This window comes from Bufo bufo, chromosome 5 (assembly GCF_905171765.1).
Source record: "Bufo bufo chromosome 5, aBufBuf1.1, whole genome shotgun sequence".
Classification (NCBI taxonomy): domain Eukaryota; kingdom Metazoa; phylum Chordata; class Amphibia; order Anura; family Bufonidae; genus Bufo; species Bufo bufo.
The window spans coordinates 58,355,098-58,373,825 of record NC_053393.1 but is presented as its reverse complement, the minus strand read 5'-3'; the positions used below and the strand labels follow the sequence as shown (position 1 = coordinate 58,373,825).

General features: G+C 43.7%; 1 protein-coding gene across 1 annotated transcript in view; it reads left to right on the top strand.

Annotated features, from left to right (window-relative positions):
• CSMD3 (CUB and Sushi multiple domains 3) overlaps positions 1–18,728 on the top strand; it is a 1,177,406-nt gene that overhangs the window by 813,727 nt on the left and 344,951 nt on the right. Inside the window, exons 34-35 of the mRNA XM_040431881.1 lie at positions 5,104–5,200; positions 6,882–6,986. Coding sequence (XP_040287815.1) covers positions 5,104–5,200; positions 6,882–6,986 — 202 coding nt within the window. The remainder of the gene's footprint in view (positions 1–5,103; positions 5,201–6,881; positions 6,987–18,728) is intronic.

Sequence of the window (18,728 nt, the reverse complement as noted above, 5' to 3'; positions counted from 1 at the left end):
ACCTGTCAGCATTTTTATTTGACAGGCGGATACGCTTATCTGTTATGATGCCCCCAGCAGCACTAAATGCCCGCTCAGACAAAACGCTGGCAGCAGGGCAGGCCAACACCTCCAAGGTGTAGAGCTCCAGTTCGTGCCACCTGTCCAGCTTGGACACCTAGTAGTTGTAAGGCACTGAGGGATCATTGAGGATGCTGACACGGACGGCTACATACTCCTTCACCATCTTCCAAAAATTTTCTCTCCTTGTGACATTAGGCCATGCATCAGGGTGAGGGTACTGGCGGGGTGTCATGAAACTGTCCAAGACTTTGGAGAGTGTTGTCCTGCCTCTGTTGGAACTGCTGTGTGTTCCCCTTGTCTCCCTTCCTTGGTTGGCCAAGGAACTACAGACTCAGGGGTCGAGAAGGGTGAACAACCAGTAATCCGTGTTGTCTAAAATGCGTATAACGAACAAGTCGCTGAAAGGCAGCCTAACACGAAGTCAGCCATGTGTGCCAGAGTACCAACAGGCAAGACTTCGCTGTCGTCATCGGGAGGATCACTCTCAATCTCCTCATCCTCTTTCTCCTCTTCTGCCCACCCACGCTGAACAGATGGAATTAAACTTCCATGGGCACTACCCTCTGTAGCAGAGGCAACCGTCTCCTGCTCCTCCTCCTCCTCTTCATTGTCCAATTTGCGCTGAGAAGACGAACTGGCTATCACCCTGTGTAATGTCTTCCCCCATTTCTACCTCTTCTACATGCAAAGGGTCATCCTTAATTGTGAGCACCGAGCGTCTGAGTAGACACAGAAGTGGGATGGTTACACTGATAATAGCATTATCGCCTCTCCCCATCTGTGTTGATTCCTCACAGTTTATTAAAACCTCACAGAGGTCAGACATCCATGCCTACTCCTCGCTTGTGAATAGTGGAAGCTGACTGGAAAAGCGACAAACATGTTGCAGCTGGTATTCCACTACTGCCCTCTGCTGCTCACAATGCCTGTCCAACATGTGGAACTTGGAGTTCCAGAGCGGGCTCACGTCGCACAACAGTCAGTGAGCTGGCAATTTCAAGCGCAGCTGCAGCGTTGACAGACAGGCTGAAGCTGTCAATGACTTGCGGAAATGTGCACACACGCGGCGCACCTTCACTAGTAGCTCAGGCAAATTGGGGTAAGTTTTGAGAAGCCGTTAAACCACAACACGTGGGCTAGGCATTGGATGTGTCTGAGCTTGCCTAGCTCCAAATCCACCACCAAGTTACGGCCATTATCAGGCACAACCATGCCTCGTTGTAGGTTAAGTGGCGATAGCCACAGCTCCGTCTGGTCTCTTATCCCCTGCCACAGATCTGTGGCGGTGTGCTGTTTGTCCCCTAAGCATATCAGATTCAGCACGGCCTGTTATTGCTTCCCCACTGCAGTGTTAAACTTCTCACAGCTACCGACTGATGACTGGCTGGTGCTACACGTGGAAAATTCAGAGGTGGAAGTGGATGAGGAGGCGGAGGAGAAGTGGGGTTTGGAGCCACTAAAGTAGGTGCTGGCGGAAACCTTAATCGATGTAGGGCCTGGAATCCTTGGCGTCGGTAGCACCTTTGCCATCCCAGGCTACGACTCGCTCCCGGCCTCCACAACGTTCACCCACTGTGCCATCAGGGAAATGTAGCGTCCCTGGCCACAAGCACTTGTCCATGTGTCAGTCGTTAAGTGGATTTTCCCAATAACTGCGTTGGTCAGGGCACGGGTGATGTTACGGGACACAGTGTAATTGAATATTTTTTTTGTACAAAAACATTTCAGAGACCCAAAAGTCCTTGTAAGGGCTATTGTGTGTGACACCAGCAGTATATATTTTTTCCGTACACGGTGTCCGCTGTGGACAGTGAAATTATCTGTGCCACATCTCCTTTTTAAAGTGTGTGCATCCCTAAAATATCAGTGACATCCAGTGTACTTTTTCTGTAGACACTGTGAACAGTAACATTACCTGTGGTACCTGTCCAGTGTAAGGCGGGGACGGCACACCTTGAAAAATAGTGGCGGCTGGGGACTGCATAACCCGGGACAGCCGCCGACATCAGGCTGTGGAAGGCCTCAGTGTCCACAAGCCTAAATGGCAACATTTCCAGGGCCACTAATTTGGAAAGCTGTGCATTTAGTGCTATGGCCTGTGGGTGGGTGGCTGGGTATTTTCACTTGCGTTCAAAGGCCTGGGGTAAGGACATTTGGATGCTGCGCTGGGACAGGGAAGTGGATGTGTTTGCTGATGGTGTTTGCGAAGGTCCAGGTGCAGGGCGGGAGGCCTCCGGGCCTTCGTCTTGGACAGGGGATTTGCCAGCACGTAACATAGGGGAAGAGGAGGCAGTGGTGTGACCCGCAGACTCAGATTGTGGACCCAGACATTCGTCCCACTTATTACAGTGCTTGGATGCCATGTGGTGGATCATGCTGGTGGTGTTGAGGTTGCTTGTGTTCATGCCCGCTCATTTTCGTATGGCACAGGTTGCAAACTGCTATTCTTTTGTCGTCCGCACTTTCCTCAAAAAAGTGCCATACTGCGGAACATCTACCCCTTGGCAAGGAAGATTTCCGCAAGGGGGTGCTCCATGGAACAGTTGCGGGCCTCTTCCAGCCTGTTGCGGTGCTGCAGATCCCTCCCCTTCTGTACTGATCTCCTCGCTGCGCTTGCCACCTTCCCAGGTTGGGTCAGTGACCTCATCGTCCACCACCTCCTCTTCCACTTCCTCACTCTGATCATCCTCCTGATTTGTTGACCTAACCACAACCTCAGTGATTGACAACTGTGTCTCATCCTCTTCATCAACCTCTTGAGACAGTAATTGTGGTTGACTCATTGGCAACTGTGTCTCATCATCCTCCACCTCATTAAATACTAATTGCCTTTTCCCACCATCATGTTCTTGTGACAGTGGATGCTCAAGAGGTTGGGAATCAGGGCACAAGATCTCATGTCCCTCTTCATGCGTGCTTGGCGAGAGGGCCAAATCAAGTAATAGCGATAAAAAGAGGTCCTCGGAATATCCGAGTGTGGGATCACTTGTTTGGCCAGACTGTACATGGTGGGAGGAAGGAGGATCAGGGTGTATATTGTGTTGACCAGACTCCTGGCTACTGAGAATGGACTTTTTTGAATAACAGGGTGGTGCTTAACCGACTGGAAGCATGATCTGCTGCAATCCAACCGACCACCTGGTCGCACTGGTCTGACTTCAAGAGTAGTGTCCTGCGCCACTCTGCAAACTGGGACATGAAACTAGGTATTGTGGATGTTTTTTTTTCTTGTGCTCTGGCAGCAGGCACAGTTTCTCCGCGCACAGCGCCACGGCCACTGCGTGCACCATCAGCATCATGGCTACTTCCCTGTTCCTTACTGCTCGCCTTCTTCATTTTAAATGTGATATATGCTTGAAAGTATGTCACACGTACAGTAGCGTAGGATTTGGAAGCGTATGCGCAAAATTTTTTGCAAAGGAATTTGTGATGAGGAAACGTTATACAGGATAGGTACCACAGGTAATGTTACTGTTCACAGTGTCTACAGAAAAAGTACACTGGATGTCACAGTGTGTGCATTTTAGGGATGCACACACTTTAAACAGGAGATGTGGCACGGATAATTTCACTGTCCTCAGCGGACACAGTCTACGGAAAAAGTACACTGGATGTCACTTATATTTTAGGGATGCACACACTTTACACAGGAGATGTGGCGCAAATTATTTAACTGTCCGCAGCGGACACCGTCTACGGAAAAAGTTCACTGGATGTCACTGATATTTTAGGGATGTGCACACTTTACACAGGAGATGTGGGGCAAATAATTTAACTGTCCACAGCAGGATGCACTAAAAATATATATTGCTGCTGTCACACACAATAGTCTTTACAAGGACTTTTGGGTCTCTGAAATGTTTTTGTACAAAAAAATATTCAATTACACTCCCTACACTGTCTGTCCCTTCCTATGCTCAGCTCTCCCTAACTACGAATGAGCCGAACATGCGTCATCGGGTGCTATATAGCACCCGATGACCCGTTCCGGACAGCCATTCACTGTAATGCCAGTAGCCAACATGGCTACTGGCATTACAGTGAGGGCAGCACTTACCTGCAAGTTTTTTGGCTGCGTAGCAGCCAAGAAACGTGGAGGGAGGAGACTCGAGCATGGCACTCGAGCACATGCAGTACTCCGCCGAGTACGGCCATGTGTCAAGCATCGAGATTCTCGAGCCGAACAGGTGTTCAGCCGAGCATGCTTGATCAACACTACTAAGAACCTCACATTTATAAATATAGTGAAAATTGCAGTAATGCAGAATGAAATAATACATATATTGCATGTTTGCATGTATTTTAGCACCTTCAGGTTGCCTAAGCATTTTTTGGTTTGTCTGCTGTCCTCCAGCTGCCTGTATTCCTGCAGTTCCCAAGGTAACCATTACGTTAGTTGACTCTATTCCAATCTCACTTTTATTATTATGTATACCATAGGACGTATCTGAGCAATCATAGTACACAACAGAAACAGATACATCACAAGCACCATTCTACTGATTATATCTCCCTGGTGTCAATACAACTCTCTGCTTAGTAGTTACTGTAGTTGAGTTTGACATTTATCTTCTACACTATCAATTTCAGCTTGGGTTCATCGATATGCCACATGGGCCCTCTTACGGCAGAACTCTGTCTGTCACTGTCATTCATTTATGTGAAGAGTGATCTGACTATGTATGTGACCTCTTTATTGAGCGCTTGTACTGGAATACGATTAGTCATGCATCTAGAATTTTATAACATATGATACTATTATACTATAGTATCATATTTTCTTTTCTTAGTTCATACTGTAAAAAATTGTATTAGATCAAATAATCTGGATTAATATTACACTGTTTTATGCATATCCTTCCTTCCCCCAACTATCTTATAGTACATAGGTTTATACTGGTATGGTTTCATGATTATAACAAGTCTATGAATAGCTATGTTTTTTGTAATACATGGTGTTATATTTACATACTGGTCTTTTTTTTTATCTTCAAGTGTTTTAAAGCTCAGGAATATTCTGTCTCTCTGTGTATTCCCCAGGTGCAGGTTGTCAGTTTTGCTACAGAACATAACTGGGACTCGTTGGATTTTTATGATGGAGGTGACAACAATGCTCCTAGACTTGGCAGTTATTCAGGTAAGCACGCACTCCAGGCTTCTATTTTTCTTTGTTGACCTATTTTAATAACGCAGATGAAACAAAAAAAAAAGGATGAACTTAATATACAGTAATTATAGCATTGATAATTGGAGGATGCATATAAAAATGGACTTTAGTATTTGATTTTAACCCCTTCCTGAAATGCGCCATACATTTATGGCAGAATCCTGGTCTTTAAAGATGAAGTCAATCCAGGAGCTGAGTGGGCACCATAGTCAAAGGGTTACTGCCGTTTTACTTAGGAGACTCCCAGCAACAGAGTCCATAATTGACAACAAATCTGATCACAAAAGTAAGGTGCATTTAGATGCTGAGAAGAGCAGCTGATTGATGGGAAGGAAGTGTTCCTTCCCGACAATCAGCTGCTCATTATATTGAGGTGAAGTTCTGCATTTACATATAGCAATCACCTTCACAGTATGAGGACAAATGGTTATCACCCATCTTCATATCAAAATCATTGTTTCTGGGCAGCAGAGTGATGTTTAGACAGCACAATCTGCTGCCTGGGAACGATGATTGATGTGTCCGCACCTCAGATGATTTCACCAGATGAATGAGTGTGGATGCTCATTCATCAGGTGATATGCGGCACCTCTACATGGGACGATTATTGTGAATGACCGTTCATAGGAATGCTCGTTCCAGATAATCTGCCTGAACATTGGCCTGTGTAAATGCAGGATAAGCCACTGAGATGCTGAGAACAGATTGGCCCTCCTGCAATAAGGTCACAAGAACTATTTGGTTGCTACTACAGCCCTTGGGTCTTCTAAAGGCTCCCAAGCCTACTCTAGCTAAGTTTCTATTAAGCCCTGCCTATAGCAGGGCTTAATATAAACACAGCAATTTTCTATTGTTTATAGTGTAAAGTCTAATGATTGTATGTTCAAGTCCCCTATAAGGGCTAAAAAATAAAATAGAAACCATTAAAATAAATTACAAATTCAAATCGCCCTATTTCCCAATTGATATATTAAATAGACAATAAAAAATAAACATAATTGGCATTACCACATCCAAAAATGTCCAAATTATTGAAACACAAAAGAATGCAACCCATACGGTAAACATTGTAACACAAAAAAAAATATCAAAATCGCCAAATGGCAGTTTTTTGTGATTGATTAATTTCCCCAAAAGAACTGAAGAAAAAATCCTGCAAAATGGCATGTGTAATAACTCCAGATCTCCCTGCAAATATTGAGCCTTTTTTTTTAAAGTGCTATAAAGAAAAAACTATACAAAATTTGGTATTACTGTAATTATACAGATGCTCAGAACAAAGAAATGCCTTATTTAGTGCAAGCTATAAAAACAAGACCCCTAAAATAATGGTGGAATTGTTTTTGTTTTGTTTTTTTATTACACCCCATTTACACATTTTTCCAGCTTCCCATTTAATTGTATGCAATATTAAAGTGCTTGTGCCAAGTTACATTTGGTTCAATTCCCAGCTCTTCCTCCCTAAGGAGATAAGCATAGGGTCTTACATCTAATAGCAAAGAGGATGGGACTGACTACAGCTGGTTTTATTCATAACAACTAGGAAATGGACATATATTTTACATAAATTGAAAGAGAACCCATTAATATTGTAAAAACATAGTTGCACACAATATGCTAATATGCTCCTGCTTTTTTTTTTTCTTCCCAGGAACCACCATACCTCATCTTCTAAACAGCACATCAAACAATCTTTACTTAAATTTTCAATCAGACATCAGTGTTTCTGCAGCTGGGTTCCATCTGGAATACACAGGTAATTGACTATTTCTTCATACACCTTACGATGCAGAGCACAGTATAGCACATTCCAGCATTTTAATGTCAGGTTTCTATATAACCAGAATTAAATTATTTTATAACAAGAAAGAATAGAGCAAAGGTCTACTGTCACATGAAGGTGGCCCATAAAACAATATAAAAGCAGGAGCAACAATCTATGAACCCACAGTGGAAGAGTCCACTTCTTTATATATGTAGTATGGCTGCAAATTGGATTGAGAACGTGTCTACAGCTCCAAGAGTGGTCACTCATTGTCTCTTAGTCAGACAGAAGAAAAATGTTAATACCAGAATGTAGTCAATGCCAATACACTACCTCCAGTAGGCTAGCTCAACCAGTAGAAGTATGCATAGCCCATGTATGTATACTTCCTACAGAAGGCATAGTTTTCCAACAGTCTTGATGTTGCTGGGACAATTGGCAAACCAAATGAGAATTGATAATAGCCAAACAATCTGCTTTACTAAATTTGTATATTTTCATACATAAATAGGGTTGTGGGTTGTCTGTTTTCTTCTGAAATATCTGAAAGGCCATACGCTGATGTTTAATGTGTTATAAACCATTGAAATGTCTCATTGATTAACCTTGCTGCCCATGGGTACCATGTGTAAACAGACAGCTGCATCCATAGCTTTCAAGATGGTCCTGTTCATATGATTCTTTCCCCCACCCCTGCCTTCACCCTTATTAGTGTCCTTAACAGGCAGCAGAATGAGTGCTCTGAGCATTTGCACATTAAATGTCAGAGCCAGGGAGGTGAAAATGTGGGTATATCATGCCACAATATTGAACGCCGTGGATACCACATTATTTTCACCAATGGTACCCATGGGAGGCAGGTAGGTTTTTGGTCCATGCTGAGGTAAACAGTGGGCCGTTTTAACATTTCATATGCCATTATATGTTAGTATGCTCCATTGTATGCCGATAAACGGCATATTGGAAGTTTCAATCAAAACGCCTTTAAGGAAGTTATGTAATTTCTGTTGTTATCCAATCAACATAAGGTATTACTTTTAGTGTTAGTATAAAAAAAATTGCAAAATCAGTCTAATCAATAGATCTCTATGGATCTACATGAGAAGCATACTTTTGTATACCAAGCATATATTTCAACATACATATAGATTTATTTGGGCTAAACTTTCTTTATGTACCTAAAATCTAAATCTCATGGGTACTATTACCTATTTCTCCTAATGGAGAGTGCATAGTAGGCATGGGGGTTGTATAGGCCATGCAATGCATTCTTTAAATAAAAAAAAAAGCTTAGCATCTTTTGCTACCAATTAAAATATCCTGTCCTATACTGTAAGTCAATATTTGACCTTTTAAAAATGCCTCAATACTAGTGTTGGGCGATCATGATTGGCCGAACGCCAGTTCGGCTCGAGAATCGCGATACTCGAGTAAGTGTATTTAAATCTAATTTAGCCTCTATTTCTGAAAAGTTTCTGGCGGGATTCAAACTCACAACCTTCTACATTACAATCAAGAATGTTAACCACTATACTATAGAGCTACATGGACAATTACAAAAAAATAACGAAAAAATATTTGACTTCTGCTGTATAGGACTACTTACTATTAGTAAGTATTCCTATACAGCAGAAGTCTCATATATATATATATATTTTTTTAAGTAACTGGCCATGCGGCTCTATAGTGTAGTGGTTAAGATTCTAGGCTGTAATGTAGAAGGTTGTGAGTTGGAATCCCGCCAGAAACTTTTCAGAAATAGAGGTTAAATTAGATTTAAATACACTGGGTTTCCCCAAGCACTGACTCCATATATGGACATAGCTATATATGGAGTCAGAGCAGGGACACCTAAGCCGAACTAGAGTCCTGACACCCTCCCCTCTTCAGAGCAGGGGGTGCCTGGTTTAATGCTCGGGTTCTCCCTTTGACTTCCATTGTGCTCAGGTGCTCTGTAGAGCTCCCGAGCATCGGGAAGTGTTCTACTCGAGCACACGAACACTACTCAAGACATAATTTTGGATTAAAGGGGTTCTCTGGGAATTAAGAAAATGAAAATACTTAAATACTTTATTATAAATATATTCTCAAATAATGGCTTGTTTTATCTGGAGAGCAATTATCAGGGAAAACAAAAAAGCCGCTGTTTCATTAGTTCACACAAAACTTGTCCTGATCACACATAAGGACGAGTTACTTTACAACACTGAGGTAAAGAGCTGTATCATCCTCCTCTCTACTTGTCAGGGATTATGATTCTGAATACAGATGATAACAACTTTAACTGAATCTCTGGGGAATTTAGTTCATGAGGAGACACAAAGTACAGAGAGGACAGACAGGACAGGCTGTGGTAATGTGGGGCTGTGGTAATGCAGACTGCATACAAGTGCTGCTGCTCATTAGCCACACCTCACCCTCCTCTCATGTCCCCTCATCATCTCCATTCCCACAGAGATTCATCCGTATTCAGGATCATGATTCCTGACAAGTAGAGCAGGAGTAGAGAGGAGGATGAAACAGCACTATAGCTCACTGTGGTGAAGTAACTTGTCCTCCTGTGTGATTAGGGCAGGTTTTGTGTGAACTGATAGGGCGGCGGCCATTTTATTTCTCCTAATAATTGCTCCCTATACAAAATAAGTAGAGATGAGCAAATTTCTCAAAAATTCGATTTGGCCGGTTCGCCGAATTTTCTGAAACAATTTGCTTCGATCTGAATATATTTGCGACGAGTCGCGAAACAAAATGGCTATTTCCAGGCTGCATAGAGCTTTTATATGGGTGTAGAACACTGTGCCTTGCAGTAACACGCATAGGGTGTGTGCTGGGGTAGTAAAATAATACTGTCAGTCAGTATGACATGCAGATGACAGGCGTTGCTATTAGAATCACTGCACACTTCATTTATTTGGGCGTCATGGGGCCAAAACCGACCAAATAACTCAAGTATTAACTCACAGGTTACAGGTCCATGTTAGCGTCAAGAAGAAGCGCACACCCTCGTTAGCTGATTCCACATAAATGTCTACAGAACCTGTCCTATTAAACGCTTATACAAGTAGAGCCCCCCCAACAGAGTAGAGAGGGTGTCAGCAGTAAGTTTGTGTTGAAGTCACTGATTATTTTGCCCTTCTTCTGATCCGTCAGAACAATAACCCACAAAAAACAGATCCTGTCTTGGAAGCATACGCCTTCACTCGGTCAGCATTTGATCAGTAATCCATGAGTATTGGTAATGCCAAAAAAACAGGAGATGACAGGAGAAAAACAGAGATGACACGTGAACGGAATATTTGCATGTATTCTGTGTTTTGTACCCACTCCTGCTTTTGGCTACCAAATCATAAGCCAGTTCTGAACGACCAGGCCTTACAGCTGCTACATAGACAGGATCCATTGTGCATCTCATTTTTCCTTCTTTCTGACCGATCAGAAGAAAGGGCAAATGAATGATGATTTCAAGAAGACCAAACAAGGACAATAGTGAACCTGTCATAGAGTGGGGAAGGTGGTAACAGCATGAGAACTCCAAAGAATGGCCCTATGACATAGTGGTGAGGTGGAAGCAGCATCAGGAGACCACAGAGTGGCCCAATAACAAAGTGTGGAGGTGACAGCAGCAGTATGATTAGACCATAGAGTGGCACGGTGACATAGTGTGGAGATTGCAGCGTCAGGAGGCCACAGAGTGGCAAGGTGACATAGTGTGGAGATGGCAGCAACAGCAGCAGCATGATACCACAGAGTGACATGGTGATATAGTGTGGACATGGCTGCATCAGGAGGCCACAGAGTGGCAAGGTGACATAGTGTGGAGATGGTAGCAACAGCAGCATGTTACCACAGAGTGGCAAGGTGACATAGTGTGGACATGGCCGCATCAGGGGCCACAAAGTGGTACAGTGACATAGTGTGGAGATGGCAACAACAGCAGCAGTATGATACCACAGAGTGGCAAGGTGACATATTGTGGACATGGCAGCATCTAGAGGCCACAAAGTGGCACAATGACATAGTGTGGAGATGGCAGCAACAGCAGCATGATACCACAGAGTGGCAAGGTGACATAGTGTGGACATGGCCGCATCAGGGGCCACAAAGTGGTACAGTGACATAGTGTGGAGATGGCAACAACAGCAGCAGTATGATACCACAGAGTGGCAAGGTGACATAGTGTGGACATGACAGCATCAGGAGGCCAAAAAGTGGCAAGGTGACATAGTGTGGAGATGGCAGCAACAGCAGCAGCAGCAGCATGATACCACAGAGTGGCAAGGTGACAAAGTGTGAACATGGCAGCATCAGGAGGCCACAAAGTGGCAAGGTGACATGGTGTGGAGATGGCAGCATCAGGAGGCTACAGAGTGGCATGGTGACATAGTGTGGAAATGGCAGCATCAGGAGGCCAAAAAGTGGCATGGTGACATAGTGTGGAAATGGCAGCATCAGGAGGCCAAAAAGTGGCAAGGTGACATAGTGCGGAGATGGCAGCAACAGCAGCAACAGCAGCATGATACCACAGAATGGCATGGTGACATAGTGTGGAGATGGATGATCTAATCTGATGCATCAGGCATTGGTGGGTGGAAATCCTGGCTGATCCATGCCTGATTCATCTTGACAAAAGTAAGTCTCTACACATTTTAGGTGGACAGGCAAGTTCTTCTTGGGGTAACTATGGCCTCCGCCACACTAAACACCCGCTATGATGCCACAATACTGGACGGGCAGGACAGCTTTTCCAGGGCAAACTCGGCCAGTTGTGGCCACAAATCCAGTTTGGCTGCCCAGTAGTCCAGCGGATCTTCTATGACGGCTGGCAGAGTGCTGTCAAAGTATGCCACTGCTTGCTGGTTCGGGTCCTGCTCCAGGTCTACCTGCTGCTGCTGGTAAGTAGTTTCTTCATTATGCAGGTGAAGAAAGCTGCTCATCAGCGACTCTAGACTTAGGCTATTGGTGCTGCTGTCACTTGCGACGAAGTAGAAGATCCAGTCAACCAATCAAGAACCGCTGGATTGCTGGTTAAGACACGACCGCTAGCTGACGTGTGGACCTGAGGCCTCGGGAAGAAACCCCTGCTGCCATGCCCCCTTACTCTGCTGCGACCTATACCTGCTCCAGAATCATTTACGCCTCTGACACTTCCCTGTGCAGGACCTGGCACCTCTCTCTCTGACATACTTTTAGCTGAACTAAATTAATTAAAAGCAAATTAAAACACCCCTAAAAGCACCAAATATATTTTTCTTTTTTTACTGAGATAGGCAACTAAAGGATTTGAAATTGGCGACAAAACAATTTCAGCGTAAATAACCGCAAAAGTGAACTGCGTATATACAGTATTTCTTGTATTGGACTAAAATAGGCCACTAAACGATTTCTAAGTAAATAACAGAAAAAGTGAACTGCGTGTATTTTTCTCTTTTTCTCCAGAAATATGACAATAAACGCTTTTACCACAAATAACACCAAATGTGAACTGCGTCTATTTTTCTCGTATTGTAGTAAAATATGACAATAAACGCTTTTAGCGCAAATAACACCAACTTGAACTGTGTCTATTTTTCTCGTATTGTAGTGAAATATGACAAGAAATGCTTTTAGGGCAAATAACAGCAAATATGAACTTCGTCTATTTTTCTCTTTTTTTCTAGAAATATGACAATAAATGCTTCTACCACAAATAACACCAAATGTGAACTGCGTCTATTTTTCTCATTTTGTAGTGAAATATGACAAGAAACTCTTTTAGCGCAAATAACAACAACAAAAAAATGACCTGCATAAATATTTCTCGTATTGTATTGAAATAGGCCACTAAATGATATCAGCGCAGTTAACAGCAAAAGTGACCTGCGTATATATTTATCCTTTTCCACAGATAAAAGCCACTAAAGGCTTTTCAACATAGAACTTGCACCCCAATAACTAATTGCTGGAATGACAGAGCTGAATTATGAGACTATTTGGATCCCCAAATAATATTTCCCTGCACATGTAAATTGCTTTTTTTCCACAATGAGGATTTTCCTATTACTCTCCCTAGCATCTAGACATGTCTCTCCCTGCCTGTGAAATGATTCCTCTCACTATCCTTTCCCTGCAATTGTAAATCTCCTTTTTCCTTTTTTTTTTTAAACAATTAGTTTTTCTTTCACTCTCCCTAGCGCCTGCATACATGTCTGTCCCTGAACAAGTAAGGGGGAAAATAACTCTCCTTAGGGAGAGAGCACCTTAATCAGTGTGAGGAGACTTATAGGCCATACATGCTCCTCTGGAATTCTGAGAGGGAAGGAATGCAAATGAGCTCTTAACAAGCTCTGCCTCTAATGCCACCTGATGTAAGGCAGCTATCCTATAAGTCAATGTTCAGCTCTTAAAATAAGTTTTGAGACATGACTTGGATATTAAATAAGCCAGCACCTCATCTGCAGACAGCTGTTTCGGGGTGATTGCCCCTCATCAGTGCAGAGCAGCGAGTACTGGCTTCTTTCCATGAACAAAGTATGATAGTGAATGGAAGACTCTAAGGTGGCCGCGGTATTTATAGAGCTGTGACATCACCGGGCTGGCTGCTGATTGGCTGCATGCATGGCATTATGGGTCATCCCGCCTTCCCAGAGTTTCTTACCCCATGTCCTCACATTTGTAGCTGCCATTTTAGCCGCCATTGTAACTGGCTAGCCACCATGTTTCGAAAAATTGCGAATCGTTACCACCAAGTGCCAGGAAATTCGCATTTGTTCAGAATCAAGTTTTTCCTGAAATTCGGAACGAATTTGACTTCGTCAGCTTCGATTCGCTCATCTCTAAAAACAAGCCATTATAACTAATGAAAGGTATTTGTGAATATATTTATTATCAAATAATATTTAAGTATTTACATTTTTTTTAAATTCCTGGAGAACCCATTTAATTGGGGGAGGAGATGATATTTTTCCTTGTGGAGAGTGCCTAGAAGTCTTAAGGAGTCTTATAGGTCATACAATGTACCACAGGGAAGAAGGTATGCAAATTACCTTCCTTTCCAAAAAAGAAAAGAATGGTTTGCCTCTGGTGCCACCAAGTAGAATCTTACCTACCATATAGGGGTCATGTCTCAAGGTCTGCAAAATGGATCAACTTTGACTTATAGGTAGAGTTGAGCGGACACCTGGATGTTCGTGTTTGACGGGTTAGGCCAAACTTCACAAAAAAAATTGAGTTCGGGACCCGAACTTGACCCCGAGCCCCAAGTCAATGGGGACCCAAACTTTGGAGTACTAAAATGGCCCTAAAAAAGTCATGGGAAGGGCTAGAGGACTGCAAATAACAGCAAAATGTGGTTGAGAGCATGACAAGTGATGGATAGGGAAATGACTTAAAATATCATAAAATACGTAAAAAAAAAAAAAATCTTGATTTAGGAGGACGAGATCCATATGGAGTAGGAGGTTGAGGAGGCAGTGGATGTGGTGGTGTAGGTGGAAGCAGCGGTGGAGGGGGTAGCCTACACTGTTTTTTGGTTTTAATTTAAATGTTTGCTTTTTTTTGTTTAACCCCTTAAGGACTCGGCCCTATTTCACCTTAAGGACTTGGCCATTTTTCGTCACATATTGTACTTCATGACACTGGTAAAATGAAGTAAAAAAAATTAATTTTTATTTATAAAAAAATACCAAATTTTCCAAAAATTTGAAAATAAATTTGCAAATTTCCAAGTTTCAATTTCTCTACTTCTATAATACATAGTAATACCTCCAAAAAATTGTTATTACATTCCCCATATGTCTACTTCATGTTTGGATCATTTTGGGAATTATATTTATTTTTTGGGGATGTTACAAGGCTTAAAAGTTTAGAAGCTTACATAATAGAAACCACCCAAAAATGACCCCATTCTATAAACTACCCCCCTTAAGGTATTCAAAACTGATTTTACAAACGTCGTTAACCCTTTAGGTGTTCCACAAGAATTAATGGAAAATAGAAATACAATTTAAAAATTTCACTTTTTTGGCAGATTTTCCATTTTAATAATTTTTTGCCAGTTACAAAGCAAGGGTTAACAGACAAACCAAACTCAATATTTATGGCCCTGATTCTGTAGTTTACAGAAACACCCCATATGTGGTCGTAAACTACTGTACGGGCACACGGCAGGGCGCAGAAGGAAAGGAATGCCATACGGTTTTTGGAAGACAGATTTTGCTGGACTGTTTTTTTTTACACCATGTCCCATTTGAAACCCCCCTGATGCAACCCTAGAGTAGAAACTCCATAAAAGTGACCCCATCTAAGAAACTACACCCCTCAAGGTATTCAAAACAGATTTTACAAACGTCGTTAACTCTTTAGGTGTTCCACAAGAGTTATTGGCAAATGGAGATGAAATTTCAATTTTTGAGCAAATTTTCCATTTTAATCCATTTTTCCCAGTAAAGGCAAGGGTTAACAGCCAAACAAAACTCGATATTTATGGCCCTGATTCTGTAGTTTACAGAAACACCCCATATGTGGTCGTAAACAGCTGTACAGGAACACGGCAGGTCGCAGAAGGAAAGGAATGCATTACGGTTTTTGGAAGGCAGATTTTGCTGGACTGTTTTTTTTTTTACACCATGTCCCATTTGAAGCCCCCCTTATGCAGATCCCTAGAGTAGAAACTCCAAAAAAGTGGCCCCATTTTATAAACTACGGGATAGGGTGACAGTATTGTTGGTACTAGTTTAGGGTACATATGATTTTTGGTTGCTCTATATTACACTTACAGGCAAGATAACAAGAAATAGCTGTTTTGGCACCGTTTTTATTTTTTGCTATTTACAACATTCATCTGACAGGTTAGATCATGTGATATTTTTATAGACCAGGTTGTCACGAATGCGGTGATACCTAATATGTATATATTTTTTTCATTTATGTAAGTTTTACACAATGATTTCATTTTTGAAACCAAAAAAATCATGTTTTAGTGTTTCCGTAGTCTGAGAGCCATAATTTTTTAAGTTTTTGGGCGATTACCTTGGGTAGGGTATGATTTTTGCAGGATGAGATGACAGTTTTATTGGTACTATTTTGGTGGGCAAACGCCTTTTTGATCGCTTGCTGTTGTACTTTTTGTGATGTAAGGTGACAAAAAAATGGTTTATTTAGCACAGTTTTTATTTTTTATTTTTTTACGGTGTTCATCTGAGGGGTTAGGTCATGTGATATGTTTATAGAGCCGGTCAATACGGCGATACCTAATATGTATACTTTTTTTTTCCTATTTTTTACCCATTTTTTTACTTTATTTGGGGAAAATTACGTTTTTGTTTATTTTTATTTGAAACTTAAAATTTTTTGGGGAAGGAAATTTTATTTTTTCAACTTCTTTTCACTTTATTTTTTGTCCCACTTTGGGACTTGAACTTTTGGGGGTCTAATCCTTTACAATGTATTCCAATACTTCTGTATTGGAATGCTTTGGCTGTATGAGTAATACTGTGTGTATTACCGTACTCATACAGCTTCAGGCCTGTGAGATCCAGGGGGCTGGATCTCACAGGCTCTTCACCGGAAGGCATCGCAATGCTTCAGGAAGGCATCGCGCTGCCTTCCATGCCATCGGGTACCCCCCACGGCTCCACGGGGACCTGATGGCACCACCGCCGCCGCACCAGGAAACAGCCTCAAACTGAATTGACCTGCGGTTTGCGGCGATCGCCAACATGGGCGGGTCACAGGACCCCCCAGTGCATTTAGCCAAGGTGCCTGCTCTATGATTTGAGCAGGCACTGGGTTCCGATCACCGCCCGCTGGGCGGCAGTGATCGGAACTATACATGACGTACCGGTACATCATCGGTCCTTAAGGACTCGGGAACCATGCCATACCGGTACATCATGGGTCCCTAAAGGGTTAAATTAGGGTACACCCCCAAAACATTATAAAATATCACCTGTGATAACCCCCTCCAGTCTTGCTAAACAAATGTTCAGACAATACACTGGCTGCAGGTCAGGCCAGCACCTCCAAGGCATAAAGAGTAAGCTCAGTCGGATGCACACATACTGCTCCACCATGTTGCTGAAATGCTGCCTCCTGCTAAGATGTTCCAATATCAGCTGGTGGTGCTGGTTGTTGTGGCGTGCTGACAAAGCTTTTCCACATTTCGGCCATGCTAACCCTGCCTTCTGAGGTACTGGTGGTGCCCCAGCTGCATTGGCAACCTCTTCCTCCTCCTTTGCCTTCGCCTTTTGCTTCCACTGTGCCCCCGCTGTCAGGTGGGAATGCCACCAGCAGTGCTTCTACCAGCGTGCACTTGTACTCACGCATCTTACGATCACGCTCCAGTGATGGAATTAAGGACGGTACGTTGTCCTTGTAACGGGGATCCAGCAGCGTGGCCACCCAGTAATCAGCACAAGTTAGAATGATACCAATTCGGCGGTCGTTGTGGAGACACTGCAGCATGTAATCGCTCATGTGTGCCAGGCTGCCCAGAGAAAACAACAAGCTGTCCTCTGTGGGAGGTGTATCGTCTGTGTCCTCTGTATCCCCCCAGCCACGCACTAAAAATGGCCATGAGCTGGTTTAGGTGCCACCCTGCTGTGAACGCAGTTCCTCCATCTCTTCCTCCTCATCCTCCACCTCGTCATCCTCCAGAACTGTGCCCTGGCTGGACAATTGTGTACCTGGCGATTGTGGGTGCAGGAACCCACCCTCGGAGCCACTTGTGAATGACATGCCGGAAACCCTCTGAAATGATCTCTCTTCCTCCTCCTCCTCCTCCTGTGCCACATCCTCTTCCATCATCGCCAGAACCGTTTTTTCAAGGAGGCATAGAAGTGGGATATTAACGCTGAGAACGGCGTTATCGGCACTGGCCATGTTGGTGGAGTACTCGAAACAGCGCAACAAGGCACACAGGTCTCTCATGGAGACCCAGTCATTGGTGATGAAGTAGTGCTGTTCAGCAGAGCGACTTACCCGTGCGTGCTGCAGCTGAAACTCCACTATCGCCTGCTGCTGCTCACACAATCTGGCCAGCATGTGCAAGGTGGAGTTCCACCTTGTGGGCACATCGCATATGAGGCGTTGAGCGGCCGAAGTTACGCTGCAGCGCTGACAGGCAAGCAGCAGGGTTGGAACGCCGAAAGCGCGCACAGACGGCCCGCACTTTATGCAGCAGCTCTGACATATCGGGGTTATTTTTAAGGAACCTCTGCACCACCAAATTCAGCAAATGCGCCAGGCAAGGGATGTGCATCAAATCGGCTAGTCCCAGAGCTGCTACGAGATTTTGCCCATTATCGCACACCACCAGGCCGGGCTTGAGGCTCACTGGCACCAACCACTCATCGGTCTGTTGTTCCATGCCCATCCACAGCTCCTGCGCGGTGTGAGGTTTGTCCCCCAAACTGTTGTTTACCCCTGGCTGTGCTGAAGTTGGTGGTGAAGGTGTTACACTGTCGTCAGCACATTGTCTGAAGAACTGCCACGTCAGGGAACTCCTTGGAGCTGGCTTTGGTGTGCTAGGTCCCTTTCTGCATTGGGCAGTAGCAGGCATACTGTCTAGGGGATGGCCGCTCCGCTTTTGCACCCTGCTCCCTCTTCTGCTGTGCTGGTGGCTCTGTGCGACCACCGCCTCTTCCTCCGAACTACACAGGTCACTCGCATGACCTTGATTCCATGTGGGGTTGAGGACCTTATCGTCCTCCACATCATTTTCCACCCAGTCTTCACCCCTGCCCTCCTTGTCGGTCT